This window comes from Aegilops tauschii, chromosome 7 (genome assembly GCF_002575655.3).
Source record: "Aegilops tauschii subsp. strangulata cultivar AL8/78 chromosome 7, Aet v6.0, whole genome shotgun sequence".
Lineage (NCBI taxonomy): Eukaryota > Viridiplantae > Streptophyta > Magnoliopsida > Poales > Poaceae > Aegilops > Aegilops tauschii.
In genome coordinates, this window is record NC_053041.3 from 148,959,396 (window position 1) to 148,985,779 (window position 26,384).

The 26,384-nt window shown below is 48.4% G+C and overlaps 1 protein-coding gene and 1 pseudogene across 1 annotated transcript; both read left to right on the top strand.

Annotated features, from left to right (window-relative positions):
• The first annotated feature begins 6,677 nt into the window (after positions 1 to 6,677).
• On the top strand, positions 6,678 to 8,513 carry LOC109754208 (uncharacterized). The gene has a single exon (XM_020313120.4). It carries the CDS (start codon positions 7,059 to 7,061, stop codon positions 8,259 to 8,261), a length of 1,203 nt encoding a protein of 400 aa, XP_020168709.1. The 5' UTR covers positions 6,678 to 7,058; the 3' UTR covers positions 8,262 to 8,513.
• Positions 8,514 to 11,859: 3,346 nt separating this feature from the next.
• Positions 11,860 to 26,384, top strand: part of LOC109754170 (uncharacterized) — a 51,709-nt pseudogene continuing 37,184 nt past the window's right edge.

Below are 26,384 nucleotides of genomic sequence, written 5' to 3' on the forward strand. Positions count from 1 at the left end.
ACAACACGACGTTCTGCTGCGTCAAGCAGCCGCCTGGCGGTCAGAAGGGTGCCTACTACGCCATCCATCACATGCGGGCGATCGTACGGGACCATCATCAACTACTGCTACCGAGTAGACTCAAAGATTGGGCCGCGAGCGTGTCGGCAATCCAGGACGCGGACATCAGACAAGAATTCTTTCGCATCCAGTCGGAGTTTGCGGAAATCATCCATCAAGATGTCCTTCGTACCTCGGGGCAGTTCTACCTCAGAAATCAACCGTCCAACAGTGACATCGACACAATCCTACAAATGCAGGCTGACAACGCCCGTTGTTTCATGACTCCCACGATAGACGGCGGCTTCATCCACGCTCCGGTCCCTTGAGTCGAGTCGAAAGCAGTGATGCTGTGTCTAGTTCTGAAACATCGATTGGCTCATGTTGTAATTAAACTTTAATGAACTTGTAGTATGTCTCTTTGGTTTCGAGAGTCCTTCAACTTAGATGTAATCGATGCTATTAATGTCTTGCTTTTCTCTTCCGATCGTTCTGTTGCATACTTATATATTGCTTATGTATTGTCTGTGAATTGGTACTAACGTTTCGTTTGGCTACTGCATAGCGATGTCGTGGTATGTCGTGTACAAGGGTAAGGTTCCCGGAGTCTACGACGACTGGGAGGAGTGTCGGAGACAGGTTCACCGATTCAGCGGTAACAGTTACAAAGGGTACGCCACTAGGGCCGAGGCCGAATCTAGATACGCCCGCTATCTAGCGGGAGAGGGGAGGGAGCGTTGGAGGAACCGGATGAAGACGAGTTTCATCGTGATGATGCTCATCGTGATGACCGCAGCTCTCTTCTATGTGATGGTAGTTTAGATGATCGATATCGACTTGTAATGTGAAGACAAACTCGCGGTCTCGAGACTTGTAATATAATGATTCATACTTATACATTTTGTTCGGTCTTTTCAATTCGGAGACTAATATGATGAATTGTATTCGGAGACTAAAATGATGAATTGTATTCAGAGACTAATCTTGTATTGTATTCGATGAATCTGTTGTTGATGTGTGCTGTCTATATTTTGTCCAATTATACATTTTGTAACCTGTGCAAAAAACAGAAAATAAAAAAATAAAAAAACCTAATATTCATACTAATGGCGCATCACATCATAGTGCGCCATTAGTATGCCAGAGGATACTAATGGCGCATCACTAAACAGTGCGCCATTAGTATGCCGAAGTTACTAATGGCGCATCCAGTTGTTGTGCGCCATTAGTATGCCAAAGCACCTGGGTATAGATGGCCCCCTGGGAGGCATACTAATGGCGCACTGTTGTATATACTAATGGCGCATCTGGGGTGCGCCATTAGTATACCAGATACTAATGGCGCACCAGTGATGCGCCATTAGTAAAATATACTAATGGCGTGCTACTAATGGCGCACCACTAATGCGCCATTAATAGCCAAATTAGGTGCGCCATTAGTAGGCCTTTTCCTAGTAGTGCCAGGTGCCCACAAACAATCCACCCAGATGTGTATTAAAGTAGCCACCTTAAGTTAACTATTAATTATCAACTCTCACATCTGTCATGGATACACTCAAACAATCCACGTCTACGAGCATAGCATAGCAATAAGCACAACGTAGAAGTAACTCCCAAGGTTTGAAATAAAGGGCAATAGGTTCTACCTCATCATCTACTTCCCCATAACCACATGTCAAATAAATCCTACTCATGCGATGTTTGAGGGGTATAACAAATGCATAAAAACTAGGTAACAAAGGGGTATAATCAAAGTGTTACTTGCCTTGCTGACGATCGGAAAACCCTAGTGACTCATAGTAGCACGCTTCGCACTCCGGAAACTCTATCACAAAAAAACAATAGCATACATAAGCACTCAAACATAGATGCAAGGATAAAACTCAGATGAAAAAGTCCAAGCTAAAAGTTCAACTGAAGAGCTTCGATTTGCAAAAAGAATCAATCGAATCGGAGCTACGAAACTCAAACTATGATCAACAAAAGTTCGAATTCTAATCTGCTTGCAACCAAATGTTAGTTTTTTCAAAACCATGTTCAAGTTGATTAACTAGAAAGAGGGGTTCGAGACGAAGATTTCGGCGTTGGTTTCACTGGATTTGGACGAACGGTTAAAAAGTTACGAGGGTTTGAAGATCATAGGCTAATCTGCGATAAAAATAATCGCGGATAGGTCCCTGGCCAAAAAATAAAATACAAAGAAAAACACTAACGAACGAACGTTCGCTATCAGAGACAAATGGGCGAATACGTTCGCTAACAGTGACGTTCGAGTGAACGTTCGCTAATTAGCGAACTCAAAAAAACCGATCTAAACCGAAAACTAAAAAAATCGGCGGCGGTTCGGCTGTTTTACCGGCTCAACAAAAAAAACGGCGGGTCGGGTGGCGGCGAGTCTGGCGAGTGGCGACGGCGGCGCGGGGCGGCGGCGGCGCTGTGGGGCGACGGCGGCGCAGGCACGGGGTGCGACGGCGATGGCGGCGCGTCCGCGGAGTGCGGCGGCGGCGGCGGGCGGCGCGAGCGGCTGCTGCGGCGGTGGGCGGCGGCTGCGGTGGGCGAGGTGAGGAGGAGAGGCGGCGGGGCGGCGGCTATATAAAGGCCCGGGGCGGCTTGGAGGAGGGGCCGGTGCGGGGTGGAGTCCGGCTCGGACTCCTCCTCGGCGTCCGTGCCTCGCACGGCGGCGGCGGGAGGAAGGCAGCGGCGACGTGGGCTTCGGCCCGGCTCGGCTGGGCCTTCGGCCCAGTCGGGCGAGAAGCTTTTTTTTAAAAAAAAATCCGCCGAAAAAAATCCTAATAAAATATAAAAAATTCTAAAAATTCCAAAAACAATTTTCACCGGCTAAATAAAATATTTAGAACGAGGTGAACATTTTTTGGCCTAAAAATGCAATTTTCAAAAATGCATGTTTTTCTAATTCAAATAAAATAGCAAATAAAATCCAAATAAAATACTTATTTGATTTTAAAAAAATTCCTCCAATATTCCTCTCTTTTGAAGAAGTCATATTATCTTCTCTCATTTATTTTAAATATTAGAATTATTTGGAGAGAAAAATATTAAAACCAAATTGATCCTCTTTTCAAATTTGAGTAAAATTCAAATAGGAAAATAAATGAAATCCCCAACTCTCTCCGTAGGTCCTTGAGTTGCTTAGGATTTTCTAGGATCACAACCAAAATGTAAATAAAATATGATATGCATATGATGATCTATGTATAACATCCAAATTGAAAATTGGGATGTTACACATCATCCCGTAACTAACTCATTAGTCACATTGCTTTGCAAGGCTTATAGTGATGTGCATTACCGAGAGGGCCCAGAGATACCTCTCCGATACACGGAGTGACAAATCCTAACCTTGATATATGCCAACCCAACAAACACCTTCGGAGTCACCTGTAGAACATCTTTATAGTCACCCAGTTACGTTATGACGTTTGATAGCACACAAGGTGTTCCTCCGTTATTTGGGAGTTGCATAATCTCATAGTCAGAGGAATATGTATAAGTCATGAAGAAAGCAATAGCAATAAAACTTAATGATCATTATGCTAAGCTAACGGATGGGTCTTGGAAACACATGACTATATGGTCAGGAAACTTAACCATCTTTGATTAACGAGCTAGTGTAGTAGACGCATACTAGGGACACTCTGTTTTGTCTATGTATTCACACATGTATCAAGTTTCCGGTTAATTCAATTCTAGTATGAATAATAAGCATTTATCATGATATAAGGAAATACAAATAACAACTTTATTATTGCTTCTAGGGCATATTTCCTTCATGATTTATGCGCATACTACGTTTGCGAGAACATTCACATTATAACGTCCGAAAGGTCCAAAGATGCTAGATAAACTTGGGTATGTGTTTGCCAGAACACTATTCACAATTTTTATAACATTATCTAATATATATATACACATGACAACTAATGCATTCATATTGATCTCCTTCTTTAAAGATGTTGGAGATGCGGGATCAGCTCCTACCAACGGATCGCGTACGAGCAATCCAAGAGGAAATAGCGGGATTTTTGCTCGACCAGGTCACAGATCCCAAAGGAGAATACCATTACAAGTTGTAATGCCTCCATGTAATGATCTGTTGTTTGTAGGATAAATTCTATATACCAAATTGTATGTGTGTGTGTGTATGTGAATGGTCGTGCGAGAAATTCGATGATATATATATGATCGGTTCTACGAGAAATTCTATTTATATATATTCATGACGTGTACAATATGTAGTAGCATAAAATATGTTTTAAATGGAAAACACAAGATTAAAGAAAAATAAAGCATAAACCCATAAACCCCTAAACCTTTTAGTCTCGGTTGGTGTAACCAACCGGGACTAAAGGCCCCCAACCCCCTGGCGCGGGCTCGTGCCACGTGGTGGGCCTTTGGTCCCGGTTCATGACGAATCGGCACTAAAGGGGGAGGAGCCTTTAGTCCCCACCCTTTAGAGCCGGCACTAAAGATCCTTACGAACCGGGACTCAAGCCCGATTTTGCACTAGTGATAGTACCAAAAAGGATATTGGGGAGGGCCCGGGCCCTGGCTGGCCACCCCCGCCACTGCCTGTGGCATACTTGGAGGACGACTCCATCATGGAGGTCGGTGGTGCCATGGAGGACACCATGAGCGCCAATCACATCACGACCTCCGTGTCAGTATCATCGAGTATAAATGGTCATAGCTTTGATTCTATAAGGGAAGTGAGGGGAAGGCATTTGATTTGATTCATTGTTGGTGGCTAATCTTTGTTCAAGTATATTTCACATTAAGTCCCAAAAGATGCAAGTGGGAGAGATGGTTGCCCCCCCCCCCGGCGCGCGGATACGTCCATTTTGCATCACTATTTCTTAGTATAAATTTCTCATAATTATCCATGTTCTGCATATTATTATATGCATTCCATCTTAATTTGCATGTTACAATGGAGGAGGGGAGATTGCCGAAAAATTGCAGAAAAACACAAAATCATGTCCAGTGGAGAAACTAGTTTTTGGAGCTCAGAAAAATACCAAAAATTCAGAATGGCGGATTTAGGTCAGAGGTTGGTGATCGGAGTGTTGGTGATGATGACGGCTTTTAATCCCCCCTCACGGAGGGATGAATCTCATGTAGAATCAACCTACTAGAGGGAAAAGTGCTCCGCCTCGAGTCGGCGACGAAAAATCTAGTAAATTCCCCGACTCACTTTTAGGTCAGAGGAAAAACATAGGCCAAAGGGTGTCGGATGGCGGTGGCCAGGGGCTCTACATAGCCCCACTACACAGCCTAGTGGGACGCGTGGAGGCCCTGTGGCCCCCCTCCGTCACATCTTTTCGTTCATGGGCCCATTGAGCCCCACCACACGGCATGGCTCTGGTCCTGCCAAGAGGGCACATGGGACCCACAGGGCACGCCTACAGTGAGGTGTAGTGCACTAGGAGGGCTCTGCCCAAGAGCCCGGCAACAGGCCTACCACGAGGCCATGAGGCCCACCAAAGGGTCGGCGGTCAAAGGGAGCGAGGAGGATCGCATAAAGCACCTAGAGATCATCTTGAACCCTAAGTCAAGATGACGACGTCCAGATCAGATCAACTCCTGTAAAAACCTAGCCCCCACCGTGTACATAAGGTGGTGGCCACAGGATTCTCATCGCCATCTACTCCTGTAGACCTAGACTCTCGGTAGAAACTGATCTTCCTCACTGTAACCCCTAGCACGAGGTATAACCATCATGAATTACAACACAAAGCAGGACACAGGGTATTAACCCTCACCAGAGGCCCGAACCTGGGTAAAACCCCTATGCGACCTCCGATCTAGTACTTCCAGCCACGTTAGCAACCCTACCGAGGATACGTACTGGCCGAATTTTTTGCACCGTCAGTTGGCACGCCAGACACGGGATGCGTCGGCTGGAAACCGATCCCAACTTGGATCTTTTCTGGCTTCTCTGGCGGCCTCCCGCTGGGAAAGAGCCTAATTCTCGGCTCTTTTACTTTTACCGCGGACGGAACGGGTCGGGTCGACATCAGCTCACGATGCAGGGGTTACAAAAGATTCGGTTTTGACATTTATCATGTTTATAACCCGTCTTGATGTGAGAACCAATATGTGGTTGAATGTCTAGGAGGGAGTGGTACCCCGGTCCATCAGGGATCAAACCCTATATTTGACGCTTTGATGTCTTATAAAGACGGAATATTCTTTCATTGGGAGGCAATGATCTTGTTAACGAGACACATGTGATGACTTCATCAATCTCAAAACTCGCCGGCTCAGTCCATGAGAGATACTCGTAGGAGCCCATGCATCATTTTGTAAAAGGATAAAAGAAAAAAAGTTACATGTATGTGTGAAACCTATACAAAGAAGCGACTTTTTTTTTCTGGGGTCCTTTTCGTTACCGCCAACAAGAGCTAAAGTGTAGCTAATGATTTCGCTCCCGTCCTCCTTATCCTCTCTCTCCTAAAACATACCTTTAATGCGTCGTGATCTCTCTCCTCCAATCCCGACAAAGTACACCATCATCTCCTGCCTTGATGTTCTCCCTCGCTCTCTCTCCCCCCTTCTCTCTCTCTCTACCTTCGCTCCCCTCCCCTATCATATGCTCCCCCCCCCCCCCCCCTCCTCCAGCCATCGTCTTCCCTGCAGCGCACAGACGAGGCACACCCACCAAAACACCATAAAATAGTGCTTGTTGATTGATCTCCACGGGCGCCCATCTCTCTCTCATCATCATACAACCATATGAAAAATATTTCTCGCCAACCTAGCTAGAGTGTTTCCCTAACAGCTAGCTCCCTCTCTCCCTCTCTCTCTCTCCTGTTCGATCTCTTTCTCACTCTTAGCGCCGCCGCCGCCGCCACCACCGCCGTCCCCACATCACCTAACCAGCTGAGCAGAACCCCACAAGAACAGCTCGGCACGTCACCGAACCCACCGCGCAACTTCCCCCAACCAAAAGACAGCACCGTGTGTTCTTGTGTGTATATGTCTATGGCCTAATCGAGACCATGGACGTTACCGGGGACGCCGGTGGAGGTCGCCGCCCCAACTTCCCCCTGCAGCTCCTCGAGAAGAAGGAGGAGCATCCGTGCTCCGTCTCCCCGGCTGCTGGGCTCGGGACGAATGGGTCGGCGACGGGGGAGCTGCAGGTGCGGAAGGCGGCGCCGCCTAAGCGGACCACGAGCAAGGACCGGCACACGAAGGTGGACGGCCGCGGCCGCCGCATCCGGATGCCGGCGATCTGCGCGGCGCGGGTGTTCCAGCTGACGCGGGAGCTGGGGCACAAGACGGACGGCGAGACCATCGAGTGGCTCCTGCAGCAGGCGGAGCCCGCCGTGATCGCGGCCACCGGCACAGGCACCATCCCGGCCAACTTCACCTCTCTCAACATCTCCCTCCGCTCCTCCGGCTCCATGCTCTCCACCATACCCGCCCACCTCCGCGCCGCAGGCCTGCCCGGCTCTCGCTTCGGAGGTGGCCCACGGGCCGACGCGTGGGACCGCTTCGTCGGTCTCGGGTTCGGCGGCGGCCTCGAGAGTCCGGCCTCCACCACCACCTCCTCCTCGTCCCCGCTGCTGCTGAGCTTCCACTCCGGAAGCGTCGGCCTCGACGTTTCACCGTCGTCGGCGGCGGCCGCGGCCAACACGGAACTGTCCAGGAAGCGGCGTTGGGAGCAAGAAATGCAGCAGCAGCAGCAACAACAACATCATCAACACCAACAGCAACAGCAGCAACAGTACCAGCAGCAGATGGCCGGGTACACGCAGAGCCAAATGCCGGGCACTGTGTGGATGGTGCCGACGAGCAACGCCCAGGCCGCCGGAGCGGCGCCTGCCGGTGGCGGTGAGTCGATCTGGACGTTCCCGCAACCCGGAAGCGGCGGCGGCGGCGGCTCGGCGACCGTGTACCGCGGCGTGCCGAGCGGGCTACATTTCATGAACATCCCCGCGCCGATGGCAGTGCACGCGCAGCAGCTGGGGCTCGGCCAGGCCGGCGGCGGTGGATCAGCAGCGGCGGGCGAGGGGCACATGGGGATCCTCGCCGCGCTCAACGCGTACCGTGGGCAGCATGCAGCGGCGTCGGAGGTCACGGTGGCGGGGCACAATGGAGCGGCTGAAGGGACTACTCGCCATCAACATCAGAACCAGCATCAGCATCTGCAGCACGGGGGTGGCGAGCCGAACGAGAGCATGAGCGGCAGCGACTCGTAGGGCTTCGTGACCGCTGGTCCGTTCGACAGCTTTGGCTTACCAATTTTCGTCTTTGGATTTGTTCTTCTTTGGTTTGTTTCTGTTCTTGACTCGATCGCTTGTTATGGCTTTGTTCGATCCTTCTCCAAATTCTTGCACGGTTCATACGGTTGCAACTTGCATTTCATTGCATCAGGGCAAATTGCTATAAATCTTTGCAAGCGACATAGGTGGATCGCCAAACGATCTAAAGAACTTTATTTTTCTCACCTTTTAATTTGTATCCTCCGGATCTTACCAATTAGGGTTTTATCCAAATTCTTGGAGAGAAGAGACATTATGCATAGCATGGCTGCCATTAATTCTCCATGTTTGCTACTCCCTCCGTAGAGAAATATAAGAGTGTTCAGATCACTAGAGTACTGATCTAAACGCTCTTATATTTTTTTTACAGAGGGGGTAATAAGCACGCACCTGCAAAAAAAAATGACACGCTAGTCGATTCCTCCCCACGCATTGAACCTAGCTAGGTTCGAGAAAGGGGTCAAGGCGTCTAGGCTACGGCTCGATAATAGTGGATTCAGCAGGAACATAAACAACTCATCATTCATTTCTCGATCAGTTTGAAACCTTAAGAGTCAAAAAGTCCTTCCATGAATCTAGGGAAGGAAAACCACCTCTGACTTCACCAAATCTCCCTTTCTTTGGTCGAAGGCTTCAGGTCAAGATCCTTTTTCCTATCTATTGAAGATGAAAAGAGAGATGCTTCTTCCTCTTCAAGTTGGAAGTGCAAGAAGAAATGCCGTAAATAGGAGTTCCATCTATCACGCACTCGCCCCACACCCCAACTAACTTCAATATCGATACTCAGCTAGGAGGAAGGTGCTAACGAGATGGAGCCGATGACGATGTGATAGACGACCACGGAGGCGAGCCGGAGGCTTGATTAGTTCGGGTGTGGGGTGGTCGCTGACGTGGAGGACGACGGGGTTTAGAGGGAAGGTCGGAAGGCGGCGGAGGCTTTGACTTGTTTGGATGCCAAGGTGTCGGGGTGCAGGATGGTCGCCGGCGTGAAGAATAATGGGATTTAGAGGGAAGGCCGAGGTGGCGCGGCGGATCTGTCAGGTTGGTTGGTGCGGTGGGGCGGATTGATGCCGTCCACAGGTGCCGACGGCAAGTGGTTAGGCCAGCGACGGAGGGTGGCACTTCTGAGGGAAGAAGAAGCCATCTCTACCGTTGGATGGAGATCAGATGAAGGAGGAAAAAGTGATTGAACTGTTTTTTTTTTCGGGCAACTAATAGACAGTCGGCCCCTTCATTGTGTGAACTCCACTGGAGAAGCTACAGTGGCATTAACAAGCACGGCTGCCATGCCATGCCAATGCCATTGCCCAGCACTTTGTACTCTTGTCTCGTCCAACTGTACGTGTAAGCATATTACGTATACGTACGTACGTAACATCCATCCTTCACAGTTGACACGTTAAACGTACCCTGTCCTCTCCGTGAGGGCTCCGCGCTAACTTTGTCTAGGAAAACCACTACACCATCGCCGTCGACGTTTCAACGTCAAGGACCGGCTAGGGTGTAGTGTAGCTAGGGCGGTGTAATCTCTCTGTTTGGTTTGAACTGTGCCGGCATCGATGTACCTAGTAGAAAAGCTCCTTTGGTTTGAATGCATATGAGCGCGGCCGGTCCTGCCCCACTGTAGCACCACCAGCGAGGCGTGCCAAAAAACGCAAGGAGGCGAGGTGCAGCAGTGGCGCCCAACAGTAGCGCGCACCGAGCGAGCCGGGGCAACGCAACGTACGCCCGCCCGCCCATGAAATAATTGCCAAAGCTTCGGCGAGAAGAAGATTAACCCGGCCATCGCCACCGACGATTCCCGCACGTACGTACTCATCGCCCTTGCATCACCAACCCGACGGGGAGCAGGAGCTCGCCCGGTCGACGGTCTCGCGGCCCGGAGAAGGAGCCGTGTACGTGCGAGTGACGGCGATGATGGATGGACGCGCGCGCGCGGATGCAGGCGGTCCGTGCGCGCGCACGGGACGGGAGCGAGATCGGGCGACAGGCCCACGCGCGGGCTGCTGCGGCTGCCCTGCGACTTACCCCATATGTAAAGCTGGGCGTGGGGGTGGTCCTCGCTGCGACTGCGCTGCGCGCCAGGGTTGCCCTTATTGTCGCCCGCCACGGACGGGCCCGGGTTGAATTGCCGCTGGCCACGGTGCGTACGTACACGAGCCACCCCTGCCCGATCAGCCGATCCTCCCACCTTGTTCCGGCTACGAGCCACAGCCCACATGCATGCACGGTACACGGACGGACCAGCGCCCTCGTGAGATCTAGCAGCGCAGCGTAGCGCAGATATACCGTCGACAGCTCGGCACGTACGTACGTGCGCAGTGCAAGTTGCGCGCGCGCGCGCTTTGACCGCGTGCGTGCGTGCGTGCGGTGGACTGTATTATCTTCGAGTTTCGACGTCAGTACATCACGCTCACACCAAGTGGCGAGCGTACGTACACGTCCGCGGTCAACCTACACGCACCAACGACCAGCGCACGCCCCAGAGGACTAGTAGCAACACCCATCATCGTCAAGTAATCGAGCTTGGTCGGCGACATTAGTAGCTGCAGTCTCCGTTGAAAAGTAAGCAAGCGAATTAACTTACTGACAGGCGACACTGGTAGATGGATGCATGCAGCTAGACAGCTAGTAGCTGGCTAACTATTCATCCATAATTCTTGTGCGGCCACTGATGCAGGATTTGCCGACGGATGGATCGAGCGGGATATGATGATGGGTTTAACTGCAAACATATGTTCAGTCTCAGTCCTTGGATGGGCGGGATGATGCATGGGCATGGCCACATAATTAGCCACAACGCGGGGCTGCGCAGGCGGGCGCATGCAGTGTGCAGGTGGGAAAAAGAGAGCTAGCTAGCTAGCGCTGCAGGATGAGGCCAATAACGTGCTGGAGCTGTCGGTTGTTCTCTGACCCGAATTGGAGCCCCTCACATGTTGGGCTGATTGGCCGCATTGAGTGCCCTACCCTCCCTCCTATACTCCCGCTTTGGCTGCTGCTGCTTCAGTGCCTTGCCATGACCACATGACATGTACAATATCCTCTTCGCTCACCCGTATGCTACCGGTGCTTGTGCTTCACCGGTCTCCAAGGTGATGGCACTTAGAAGAATCTACAGCCTGACCCCCTCAAATCCGCTCGATGCGTGACCTAGTCAGTGAAAGATCACAAAAATAGGACCCAACCGATCCCCTCAAACTTAGAGCATCTCCACCCCCCCCCCCCCCAACCCCCAACATGCCCCCAGGGCTCTTTTTTAGTGCCGGCGCCGAAATATCGGCCCAGTCGCACCCCCAGGACCTTGTTTATCGCCTGTTTGGGTCGAAATATTAGCCGGCGAACCCGAGCCGAACCCAGGCCCCCGGGGGGCACCGGCCGAAGCCAAAAGGCGCGTGGGTCCGCTCTGTCGGCAAGGGACAGGCCTTTTCCCGCCGACCCCCCACTTTTCCCTCTATTTTCTCATTGCTTCCCCCCTTCTGCCCCTCCTCTCCCGCCATTCACCTCCTGCTCCCCGCCATCCGGCCGCCATCCCGCCATGCCGCTGAAGAAGTATTCGGCCCCTCGCGCCGCTGCCGATTCCACCCAGCGGAAGCAGAGGAAGCCGAGGGCGCCGATGGCAAAACCACCGGGCATGTCGAACGTCGAGTGAAGGGTGGAGGTTCAGCGCCGGGAGGCTGTCACCACCAACCGGTGGAATATGCTCAACGCCAAGAAGGCCCGGGACGCGGCCGCGTTGGCGGCGGCGGAGCAGGAAGAGGCGTCTCGCGCGGGGATGATGAATCCGCCCGGCGGCCACGGCCCGCAAGTTGCGTGGAGCCAGCAGAGCGTCGCGTCGCCGGCCAGCTTCTCGCCGCCGCCACCGCCCTGGGGGTACGCACTCTCGCCTGGCTACGTCGACAGCGACGCGCATGGTGGATTCAACCCCAACATCACCTTCCCACATGGTCAGCGCGCCTCACCCTTCGGCCTGAACCCCGACCAGCGCACTCCCTTGCCCGCGTTCGCTGGCCTCCAGTACCCCCTGTACAACTACTCGCCGCCGACTTACACAACCTCCCCGACATCGCCTCTACGCTGTGGCGCCCTGCCCTTCTCGCAAGCCTCGTCGTCATATTTCGGCAACCCGGACGCGACGGAAGCCGACATGGACGAGATCATCACGAGCGGCTTAGTCGCCGCCGCCTCCTCCCCCGGGTTCCACGCGCAAGACGACACAATGTACCCCAACGGCGACATGGATGACGAGCTCGACGACGGCAAGGAGGGGGAGGAGGAGGAGGAGATGGAGCCGACGTCGGCGCCGGCGAGGAAAGGGAAAAAGAAGAAGCAGGGGGCCAGGACGGACGAGCCGCGCGTCAAGTGGACGTCCAAAGAAGACGAGTACCTCGCCGAAGCATGGAAGACCGTCAGCCTCGACCCTGTCACCGGCGCGAACCAGAACGCCGACACGTACTGGACGCATATCAAGTCGGTGTTCGATGAGCGCAAGCTGGTCGACCCCTACTTCGTGACCATCCACATGCAGCGCGGAGCAAAGGCCATGTCGAACCATTGGCGATCATCCAAACGGCCTTCAACAAATGGCATGGGATCGTTGAGGAGATCGCGGCTCGCCCGGAAAGCGGCGCCAACTTCGAGGGTCAGGTATGCACAGCCGCCGGCTCTCGCTTCTTTTCGCCGAGCACGTCGCCGACAATTGTTCTTCGGCGCAGATGATTCGGATGATCACCATGTTCCGCTAGGACAGCAGCGACCAAGAGTTCAAGTTCCTCCACGTGTTCACCCGGATCGAGAAGTGCGAGAAGTGGACGGATATCCGGCGCAGCCTCGCCAAGGCCGAGGAGACGTACAAGCCGGACGCGCCTGGCCCGAGGGCGGCGGATGGGCGCCCGGACGGCAACAAAAGAGCCAAGACGGAGAAGGACGCCGCACCGGCTGCCGAGCGGCTGCAATCGTTGATCGAGCAGTGCATCGCCGATGCCAAGAACCATGTCGCCAAGAGGAAGGAGAAATCCGAGGAGCGGTGGACAACATTGATGATGAACAACACCTTCAAGCTCGACCTTCTCCGGACCAACCTCACCGCGAAGAAGAGGAACACCGACCTTGCGTTCTTGATGGGGGCGGACATTGAAGGAAATATGCCCTAGAGGCAATAATAAAGTTGTTGTTTATATTTCCTTATATCATGATAAATGTTTATTATTCATGCTAAATGTATTAACCGGAAACTTAGTACATGTGTGAATACATAGACAAACATAGTGTCCCTAGTATGCCTCTACTTGACTAGCTCGTTAATCAAAGATGGCTAAGTTTCCTAGCCATAGACATGTGTTGTCATTTGATGAACGGGATCACATCATTAGGGAATGATATGATGGACAAGACCCGTAGCATAATGATCGTTTAGTTTTATTGCTATTGCTTTCTTCATGACTTATACATGTTCCTCTGACTATGAGATTATGCAACTCCCGAATACCGGAGGAACACCTTGTGTGCTATCAAACGTCACAACGTAACTGGGTGATTATAAAGATGCTCTACAGGTGTCTCCGAAGGTGTTTGTTGAGTTGGCATAGATCGAGATTAGGATTTGTCACTCCGTGTATCGGAGAGGTATCTCTGGGCCCTCTCAGTAATGCACATCACTATAAGCCTTGCAAGCAATGTGACTAATGAGTTTGTTGCGGGATGATGCATTACGGAACGAGTAAAGAGACTTGCTAGTAATAAGATTGAACTAGGTATGATGATACCGACGATCGAATCTCAGGCAAGTAACATACCGATGACAAAGGGAACAATGTATGTTGTTACGCGGTTTGACCGATAAAGATCTTCGTAGAATATGTAGGAGCCAATATGAGCATCCAGTTTTCGCTATTGGTTATTGACCGGAGATGTGTGTCGGTCATGCCTACATAGTTCTCGAACCCGCGGAGTCCGCACGCTTAACGTTCGATGACGATTTGTATTATGAGTTATGTGATTTGATGACCGAAGTTTGTTCGGAGTCCCGGATGAGATCACGGACATGACGAGCAGTCTCGAAATGGTCGAGAAGTAAAGATTCATATATTGGAAGGTTATATTCAGACATCGGAATGGTTCTGAGTGATTCGGGTATTTTTCCGGAGTACCGAGGGGTTACCGGAACCCCCGGGGAAGTTAATGGGCCTTAGTGGGCTTTAGTGGAGAGACGGAAGAAGGGCCACGAGGTGGCGTGCGCCTCCCCCTGCCCAAGCCGAATTGGACAAGGGGTGGGGGCGCGGCCCCTCCTTCCTTCTCCTTCTCCCCTCCTTCCTTTCCCTCCGGTGGAAGAAAGGAAAGGGGGGGCGTATCCTACTTGGACTAGGAGTCCAAGTAGGACCCCCCCCTTGGCGCGCCCCTCCTGGCCGTCGTCCTCTCTCCCTTCCTCCTTTATATACGTGGGCAGGGGGCACCCCAAAGGCACAACAGACAATCTCTTAGCCATGTACGGTCCCCCCCTCCATAGTTTAACACCTCGGTCATATCGTCGTAGTGCTTACGCGAAGCCCTGCACCGGTAACTTCATCATCACCGCCGCCACGCCGTCGTGCTGATGAAACTCTCCCTCGTCCTCAACTGGATCAAGAGCTCGAGGGACGTCATCGTGCAGAACATGTGCTGAACACGGAGGTGCCGTACGTTCGGTACTTGGATCGGTTGGATCGTGAAGAAGTTCGACTACATCAACCGCGTTACTAAACGCTTGCGCTTTCGGTCTACGAGGGTACATGGACACACTCTTCCCGCTCGTTGCTATGCTTTTCCTATATAGACTTGCGTGATCGTAGGATTTTTTTTTTTGAATTAGTATGTTTCCCAACAGTGGCATCCGAGCCAGGTCTATGCGTAGAGTTATATGCACGAGTAGAGCACAAAGAGTTGTGGGCGATAATAGTCATACTGCTTTGTTGGGGAACGTAGTAATTTAAAAAAATTCCTACACACACGCAAGACCATGGTGATGCATAGCAACGAGAGGCGAGAGTGTCGTCCACGTACCCTCGTAGACCGAAAGCGGAACCGTTAGAACAATGCGGTTGATGTAGTCGTACGTCTTCACGATCCGACCGATCCAAGTGCCGAACGCACGGCACCTCTGAGTTCAGCACACGTTCAGCTCGATGACGTCCCACGAACTCCGATCCAGGAGAGCTTCACGGGAGAGTTCCGTCAGCACGACGGCGTGATGACGGTGATGATGTTGCTACCGACGCAGGGCTTCGCCTAAGCACCGCTACGATATGACCGAGGTGGAATATGGTGGAGGGGGGCACCGCACACGGCTTGGAACAATCAACTTGTGTGTTCTAGGGTGCCCCCTGCCCCCGTATATAAAGGAGCAAGGGGGGAAGTTGACCGGCCCTTGCAGGGCGTGCCAGGAGGAGGAGTCCTCCTCCTAGTGGGAGTAGGACTCCCCTTTCCTAGTCCCACTAGGAGGGGGAAGGAAGGAGTGGGAGAGGGGAAAGGCAAGGGGGGCGCCGCCCCCCTTCCTTGTCTTATTCGGACTCAAGGGGAGGGGGGCACGGCCTGCCCTAGCCGGCCCCTCTCTCTCTCCACTAGGGCCCAACAAGGCCCATTAACCCCCGGGGGGTTCCGGTAACCCCCCCCCCCCCCCCGGCACTCCAGTAAAATCCCGATTTCACCCGTAACTATTACGATGTCCAAATATAGGCTTCCAATATATCAATCTTTATGTCTCGACCATCTCGAGACCCCTCGTCATGTCCGTGATCATATCCGGAACTCCGAACTACCTTCGATAGATGAAAACACATAAACTCATATTACTGATCTTCACTGAACGTTAAGCGTGCGGACCCTACGGGTTCGAGAACTATGTAGACATGACCGAGACTCGTTTTCGGTCAATATTAACCAATAGCGGAACCTGGATGCTCATATTGGCTCCTACATATTCTACGAAGATCTTTATCGGTCAAACCGCATAACAACATACGTTCTTCCCTTTGTCATCGGTATGTTACTTGCCCGATGTTCGATCGTCGGTATCTCAATACCTAGTTCAATCTCGTTACCGGCAAGTCTCTTTACTCGTACTGTAATACATCATCCTGCAACTAACTCATTAGTTGCATTGCTTGCAAGGCTTATAGTGATGTGCATTACCGAGAGGGCCCAGAGATACATCTCCGATACTCGGAGTGACAAATCCTAATCTTGATCTATGCCAACCCAACAAACACCTTCGGAGACACCTGTAGATCATCTTTATAATCACCCAGTTACGTTGTGACGTTTGATAGCACACAAGGTGTTCCTCCGGTATTCGGGAGTTGCATAATCTCATAGTCATAGGAACATGTATAAGTCATGAAGAAAGCAATAGCAACATACTAAACGATCAAGTGCTAAGCTAACGGAATGGGTCAAGTCAATCACATCATTCTCTAATGATGTGATCCCGTTAATCAAATGACAACTCGTGTCTATGGCTAGGAAACTTAACCATCTTTGATTCAACGAGCTAGTCAAGTAGAGGCATACTAGTGACACTCTGTTTGTCTATGTATTCACACATGTACTAAGTTTCCGGTTAATACAATTCTAGCATGAATAATAAACATTCATCATGATATAAGGAAATATAAATAACAACTTTATTATTGCCTCTAGGGCATATTTCCTTCACTCTCCCACTTGCACTAGAGTCAATAATCTAGTTCACATCGCCATGTGATTTAAAACCAATAGTTTACATCACCATGTGATTAATATCCATAGTTCACATCGCCATGTCACCAACACTCAAAGGGTTTACTAGAGTTAGTAATCTAGTTCACATAGCCATGTGATTAACACCCAAAGAGTACTAAGGTGTGATCATGTTTTGCTTGTGAGAGAAGTTTAGTCAATGGGTCTGCCAAATTCAGATCCGTGTGTATTTTGCAAACTTCTATGTCTACAATGCTCTGTACAGAGCTACTTTAGCTAATTGCTCCCACTTTTAATATGTATCCAGATTGAGACTTAGAGTCATCTGGATGAGTGTCAAAACTTGCATCGACGTAACCCTTTACGACGAACCTTTTGTCACCTCCATAATCAAGAAATATTTACTTAGTCCTCTAAGGATAATTTTGACCGATGTCCATTGATCTACTCCTAGATCAAAATTGTACTCCCTTGCCAAAATCAGGGCAGGGTATACAATAGGTCTGGTACACAGCATGGCATACTTTATAGAACCTATGGCTGAGGCATAGGGAAGGACTTTCATTCTCTCTCTATCTTCTGCCGTGGTCGGGCTTTGAGTCTTACTCAATTTCACACCTTGTAACACAGGCAAGAACTCTTTCTTTGACTGTTCCATTTTAAACTACTTCAAAATCTTGTCAAGGTATGTACTCATTGAAAAAACTTATCAAGCGTCTTGATCTATCTCTGTAGATCTTGATGCTCAATATGTAAGCAGCTTCACCGAGGTCTTTCTTTGAAAAACTCCTTTCAAAAACTCCTTTATGCTTTCCAGAAAATTCTACATTATTTCCGATCAACAATATGTCATTCACATATATTTATGACAAATGTTGTAGTGCTCCCACTCACTTTCTTGTAAATACAGGCTTCACTGCAAGTCTGTATAAAACTATGTGCTTTGATCAACTCATCAAAGCGTATGTTCCAACTCCGAGATGCTTGCACCAGTCCATAGATGGATTGCTGGAGCTTGCACATTTTGTTAGCACCTTTAGGATCGACAAAACCTTCTGGTTGCATCATATACAACTCTTCTTTAAGAAATCCATTAAGGAATGTAGTTTTGACATCCATTTGCCAGATTTCATAAAATGTGGCAATTTGCTAACATGATTCAGACAGACTTAAGCATCGCTACGAGTGAGAAAATCTCATCGTAGTCAACACCTTGAACTTTGTCAAAACCTTTTTCGACAAGTCTAGCTTTGTAGATAGTAACACTACTATCAGCGTTTGTCTTCCTCTTTAAGATCCATTTATTTTCTATGGCTTGCCAATCATCGGTCAAGTCAACCAAAGTCCACACTTTGTTCTCATACATGGATCCCATCTCAGATTTCATGGCCTCAAGCCATTTCGCGGAATCTGGGCTCATCATCGCTTCCTCATAGTTCGTAGGTTCGTCATGGTCAAGTAACATGACCTCCAGAACAGGATTACCGTACCACTCTGGTGCGGACCTCACTCTGGTTGACCTACGAGGTTCGGTAGTAACTTGAACTGAAGTTACATGATCATCATCATTAGCTTCCTCACTAATTGGTGTAGGAGTCACAGGAACATATTTCTATGATGAACTACTTTCCAATAAGGGAGCAGGTACAGTTACCTCATCAAGTTCTACTTTCCTCCCACTCACTTCTTTCAAGAGAAACTCCTTCTCTAGAAAGTATCCATTCTTAGCAACGAATGTCTTGCCTTCGGATCTGTGATAGAAGGTGTACCCAACTATCTCCTTTGGGTATCCTACGAAGACACATTTCTCCGATTTGGGTTTGAGCTTATCAGGATAAAACTTTTTCACATAAGCATCGCAACCCCAAATTTTAAGAAACGACAACTTTGGTTTCTTGCCAAACCACAGTTCATATGGTGTCGTATCAACGGATTTAGATGGTGCCCTATTTAACGTGAATGCAGCTGTCTCTAATGCATAACCCCAAAACGATAATGGTAAATCGGTAAGAGACATCATAGATTGCACCATATCTAATAAAGTATAGTTACAATGTTCGGACACACCATTACGCTGTGGTGTTCCAGGTGGCATGAGTTGTGAAACTATTCCACATTATTTCAAATGAAGACCAAACTCGTAACTCAAATATTCTCCTCCACGATCAGATCGTAGAAACTTTATTTTCTTGTTACGATGATTTTCCACTTCACTCTGAAATTATATGAACTTTTCAAATGTTTCAGACTTATGTTTCATCAAGCAGATATACCCATATATGCTCAAATCATCTGTGAAGGTCAGAAAATAACGATACCCACCGCGAGCCTCAACACTCATCGGATCGCATACATCAGTATGTATTATTTCCAACAAGACAGTTGCTCGCTCCATTGTTCCGGAGAACGGAGTCTTAGTCATCTTGCCCATAAGGCATGGGTCGCAAGCATCAAGTGATTTCAAAATCCCATCAGCATGGAGTTTCTTCACGCGCTTTACACCAATATGACCTAAACGGCAGCACCACAAATAAGTTGCACTATCATTATTAACTCTGCATCTTTTGGCTTCAATATTATGAATATGTGTATCACTACGATCGAGATCCAAGAAACCATTTTTATTGGGTGTATGACCATAGAAGGTTTTATTAATGTAAACAGAACAACAATTATTTTCTGATTTTAAATGAATAACCGTATTGCAATAAAGATGATCCAATCATAATCATGCTTAATGCAAACACCAAATAACATTTATTTAGGTTCAACACTAAGCCTGAAAGTATAGGGAGTGTGCAATGATGATCATATCAATCTTGGAACCACTTCCAACACACATCGTCACTTCACCCTTAACTAGTCTTTGTTCATTTTTCAACTCCCGTTTCGAGTTACTAATCTTAGCAACTGAACTAGTATCAAATACTGAGGGGTTGCAATAAACACTAGTAAAGTACACATCAATAACATGTATATCAAATATACCTTTGTTCACTTTGCCATCCTTCTTATCCGCCAAATACTTGGGGCAGTTCTGCTTCTAGTGACCAGTCCCTTTGCAGTAGAAGCACTTAGTCTCAGGCTTAGGTCCAGACTTGGGCTTCTTCACTTGAGCAACAACTTGCTTGCCGTTCTTCTTGAAGTTCCCCTTCTTCCCTTTGCCCTTTTGTTGAAACTAGTGGTCTTGTCAACCATCAACACTTGATGCTGATTTCTACCTTCGTCGATTTCAGCATCACAAAGAGCTTGGGAATCGTTTCCGTTATCCCTTGCATATTATAGTTCATCACAAAGTTATATTAACTTGGTGATAGTGACTAGAGAACTCTGTCAATCACTATCTTATCTGGAGGATTAACTCCCACTTGATTCAAGTGATTGTAGTACTCAGACATTCTGAGCACATGCTCACTAGCTAAGCTATTCTCCTCCATATTGTATGCAAAGTACTTGTCAAAAGTCTCATACCTTTCTACATGGGCATGAGTCTGAAATACTAATCTCAACTCTTGGAACATCTCATATGCTCCGTGGCATTTCAAAAACGTCTTTGAAGCCCCGATTCTAAGCCATAAAGCATGGTGCACTAAACTATCAAGTAGTCATCATATCGAGCTTGCCAAACGTTCATTACGTCTGCATTTGCTCCTGTAATCGGTCTGTCACCTATCGGTGCATCAAGGACATAATTCTTCTGTGCAGCAATGAGGATAATCCTCAGATCACGGATCCAATCCGCATCATTGCTACTAACATCTTTCAACTTAGTTTTCTCTAGGAACATATCAAAAGTAAAATAGGGGAGCTAAACGCGAGCTATTGATCTACAACATAGATATGCTAATACTACCAGGACTAAGTTCATGATAAATTACAGTTCAATTAATCATATTACTTAAGAACTCCCACTTAGATAGACATCCCTCTAATCATCTAAGTGATCACGTGATCCATATCAACTAAACCATGTTCGATCATCACGTGAGATGGAGTAGTTTTCAATGGTGAACATCACTATGTTGATCATATCTTCTATATGATTCATGCTCGACCTTTCAGTCTCCAGTGTTCCGAGGCCATATCTGCATATGCTAGGCTCATCAAGTTTAACCCGAGTATTCTGTGTGTGCAAAACTGGCTTGCACCCGTTGTATGTGAACGTAGAGCTTATCACACCCGATCATCATGTGGTGTCTCGGCACGACGAACTTTCGCAACGGTGCATACTCAGGAAGAACACTTATACCTTGAAATTTTAGTAAGGGATCATCTTATAAAGCTACCGCCGAACCAAGCAAAATAAGATGTATAAAAGATAAGCATCATATGCAATCAAAATATGTGACACGATATGGCCATCATCATCTTGTGCCTTTGATCTCCATCTCCAAAGTACCGTCATGATTTCTATCGTCACCGGCATGACACCATGATCTCTATCATCTTGATCTCTATCAACGTGTCGTCATATGGTCGTCTCGCCAACTATTGCTTTTGCAACTATTGCTATCGCATAACGATAAAGTAAAACAATTGCATGGCGCTTGCATCTTATGCAATAAAGAGACAACCATAAGGCTCCTCCAGTTGCCGATAACTTTAGCAAAACATGATCATCTCATACAACAATTTATATATCATCACGTCTTGACCATATCACATCACAACATGCCCTGCAAAAACAAGTTAGACGTCATCTACTTTGTTGTTGCAAGTTTTACGTGGCTGCTACGGGCTGAGCAAGAACTGTTCTTACATACGCATCAAAACCACAACGATTTTTTGTCAAGTATGTGCTGTTTTAACCTTCAACAAGGACCGGGCGTAGCCACACTCGATTCAACTAAAGTTGGAGAAACTGACACCCGCCAGCCACCTGTGTGCGAAGCACGTCGGTAGAACCAGTCTCGCGTAAGCGTACGCGTAATGTCGGTTCGGGTCATTTCATCCAACAATACCGCCGAATCAAAGTGTGACATGCTGGTAAGCAGTATGACTAGTATCGCCCACAACTCACTTGTGTTCTACTCGTGCATATAACATCTACGCATAAACCTGGCTCGGATGCCATTGTTGAGGAACGTAGTAATTTCAAAAATTTCCTACGCACACGCAAGACCATGGTGATGCATAGCAACGAGAGGGGAGAGTGTCGTCCACGTACCCTCGTAGACCGAAAGCGGAAGCGTTAGAACAACGCGGTTGATGTAGTCATACGTCTTCACGATCCGACCGATCCAAGTACCGAACGCACGGCACCTCCGAGTTCAGCACATGTTCAGCTCGATGACGTCCCACGAACTCCGATCCAACAGAGCTTCACAGGAGAGTTCTGAAGGAAATATGCCCTAGAGGCAAAAATAGAGTTATTATTTATTTCCTTATATCATGATAAATGTTTATTATTCATGCTAGAATTGTATTAACCGGAAACATAATACATGTGTGAATACATAGACAAACAGAGTGTCACTAGTATGCCTCTACTTGACTAGCTCGTTGATCAAAGATGGTTATGTTTCCTAGCCATAGACATGAGTTGTCATTTAATTAACGGGATCACATCATTAGGAGAATGATGTGATTGACTTGACCTATTCCGTTAGCTTAGCACTCGATCGTTTAGTATGTTGCTATTGCTTTCTTCATGACTTATACATGTTTCTATGACTATGAGATTATGCAACTCCCGTTTACCGGAGGAACACTTTGTGTGCTACCAAACATCACAACATAACTGGGTGATTATAAAGGTGCTCTACTGGTGTCTCCGAAGGTACTTGTTGGGTTGGCGTATTTCGAGATTAGGATTTGTCACTCCGATTGTCGGAGAGGTATCTCTGGGCCCTCTCGGTAATGCACATCACTTAAGCCTTACAAGCATTGCAACTAATGAGTTTGTTGTGGGATGATGTATTATGGAACGAGTAAAGAGACTTGCCGGTAACGAGATTGAACTAGGTATTGAGATACCGACGATCGAATCTCGGGCAAGTAACATACCGATGACAATGGGAACAACGTATGTTGTTATGCGGTCTGACCGATAAAGATCTTCGTAGAATATGTGGGAGCCAATATGAGCATCTAGGTTCCGCTATTGGTTATTGACCGGAGACGTGTCTCGGTCATGTCTACATAGTTCTCGAACCCGTAGGGTCCGCACGCTTAAAGTTTCGATGACAGTTATATTATGAGTTTATATGTTTTGATGTACCGAAGGTTGTTCGGAGTCCCGGATGTGATCATGGACATGAGAGGAGTCTCGAAATGGTCGAGACATGAAGATTGATATATTGGAAGCCTATGTTTGGATATCGGAAGTGTTCCGGATGAAATCGGAATTTTACCGGAGTACCGGGAGGTTACCGGAATCCCCCGGGGGCTTAATGGGCCATAGTGGGCCTTAGTGGAAGAGAGGAGAGGCGGCCAGGGCAGGGCCACGCGCCCCTCCCCCCTAGTTCAAATAGGATAAGGGGAGGGGGCGGCGCCCCCCCTTTCCTTCCTCTCTCCCTCCTCTTTCCCCCTCCACTCCTAGTCCAACAAGGAAAAGGGAGGGAGTCCTACTCCCGGTGGGAGTAGGACTCCTCCTGGCGTGCCCCCTCCTGGCCGGCCGCACCTCTCCCCCTTGCTCCTTTATATACGGGGGCAGGGGGCACCCTAGAGACACAACAGTTGATCGTTTGATCTTTTAGCCGTGTGCGGTGCCCCCTCCACCATAGTCCACCTCGATAATACTGTAGCGGTGCTTAGGCGAAGCCCTGCGTCGGTAGAACATCATCATCGTCACCACGCCGTCGTGCTGACGAAACTCTCCCTCAACACTCGGCTGGATCGGAGTTTGAGGGACGTCATCGGGCTGAACGTGTGCTGAACTCGGAGGTGCCGTGCGTTTGGCACTTGATCGGTCGGATCGTGAAGACGTACGACTATATCAACCGCGTTGTGCTAACGCTTCCGCTTTCGGTCTACGAGGGTACGTGGACAACATTCTCCCCTCTCGTTGCTATGCATCACCATGATCTTGCGTGTGCGTAGGAAAATTTTGAAATTACTACGTTCCCCAATAGTGGCATCCAAGCCTGGTTTTATGCGTTGATGTTATATGCACGAGTAGAACACAAGTGAGTTCTGGGCGATATAAGTCATACTGTTTACCAGCATGTCATACTTTGGTTCGGCAGTATTGTTGGATGAAGCGGCCCGGACTGACATTACGCGTACGCTTACGCGAGACTGGTTCTTCCGACGTGCTTTGCACAGATGTGGCTGGCGGGTGTCAGTTTCTCCAACTTTAGTTGAACCGAGTGTGGCTACTCCCGGTCCTTGCGAAGGTTAAAACAGCACCAACTTGACAAACTATCATTGTGGTTTTGATGCGTAGGTGAGAACGGTTCTTGCTAAGCCCGTAGCAGCCACGTAAAACTTGCAACAACAAAGTAGAGGACATCTAACTTGTTTTTGCAGGGCATGTTGTTATGTGATATGGTCAATATATGATGCTAAATTTTATTGTATGAGATGATCATGTTTTGTAACCGAGTTATCAGCAACTGGCAGGAGCCATATGGTTGTCACTTTATTGTATGCAATGCAATCGCCCTATAATGCTTTACTTTATCACTAAGCGGTAGCGATAGTCGTAGAAGCATAAGATTGGCGAGACGACAACGATGCTACGATGGAGATCAAGGTGTCGCGCTGGTGACGATGGTGATCATGACGGTGCTTCGGAGATGGAGATCACAAGCACAAGATGATGATGGCCATATCATATCACTTATATTGATTGCATGTGATGTTTATCTTTTATGCATCTTATCTTGCTTTGATTGACGGTAGCATTATAAGATGATCCCTCACTAAATTATCAAAGTATAAGTGTTCTCCCTGAGTATGCACCGTTGCGAAAGTTCTTCGTGCTGAGACACCACGTGATGATCGGGTGTGATAGGCTCTACGTTCAAATACAACGGGTGCAAAACAGTTGCACACGCGGAATACTCAGGTTAAGCTTGACGAGCCTAGCATATAACAGATATGGCCTCGGAACACGGAGACCAAAAGGTCGAGCGTGAATCATATAGTGGATATGATCAACATAGTGATGTTCATTGTTGAAACTACTCCATCTCACGTGATGATTGGACATGGTTTAGTTGATATGGATCACGTGATCACTTAGAGGATTAGAGGGATGTCTATCTAAGTGGGAGTTCTTAAGTAATATGATTAATTAAACTTAAATTTATCATGAACTTAGTACCTGATAGTATCTTGCTTGTCTATGTTGATTGTAGATAGATGGCCCGTGCTGTTGTTCCGTTGAATTTTAATGCGTTCCTTGAGAAAGCAAAGTTGAAAGATGATGGTAGCAATTACACGGACTGGGTCCGTAACTTGAGGATTATCCTCATTGCTGCACAGAAGAATTACGTCCTGGAAGCACCGCTGGGTACCAGACCTGCTGCAGGAGCAACACCAGATGTTATGAACGTCTGGCAGAGCAAAGCTGATGACTACTCGATAGTTCAGTGTGCCATGCTTTACGGCTTAGAACCGGGTCTTCAACGGCGTTTTGAACGTCATGGAGCATATGAGATGTTCCAGGAGTTGAAGTTAATATTTCAAGCAAATGTCTGGATTGAGAGATATGAAGTCTCCAATAAGTTCTATAGCTGCAAGATGGAAGAGAATAGTTCTGTCAGTGAGCATATACTCAAAATGTCTGGGTATAACAATCACTTGATTGAACTGGGAGTTAATCTTCTGGATGATAGCGTCATTGACAGAATTCTGCAATCGCTGCCACCAAGCTACAAGAGCTTCGTGATGAACTATAACATGCAAGGGATGGATAAGACGATTCCCGAGCTCTTCACAATGCTAAAGGCTGCGGAGGTAGAAATCAAAAAGGAGCATGAAGTGTTGATGGTCAATAAGACCACCAGTTTGAAGAAAAAGGGCAAAGGGAAGAAGAAGGGGAACTTCAAGAAGAACAGCAAGCAAGTTGCTGTTCCGGAGAAGAAACCCAAGTCTGGACCTAAGCCTGGGACTGAGTGCTTCTACTGCAAGCAGACTGGTCACTGGAAGCGGAACTGGCCCAAGTATTTGGCGGATAAGAAGGATGGCAAGGTGAACAAAGGTATATGTGATATACATGTTATTGATGTGTACCTTACTAATGCTCGCAGTAGCACCTGGGTATTTGATACTGGTTCTGTTGCTAATATTTGCAACTCGAACCAGGGGCTACGGATTAAGCGAAGATTGGCTAAGGACGAGGTGATGATGCGCGTGGGAAATGGTTCCAAAGTCGATATGATCGTGGTTGGCACGCTGCCTCTA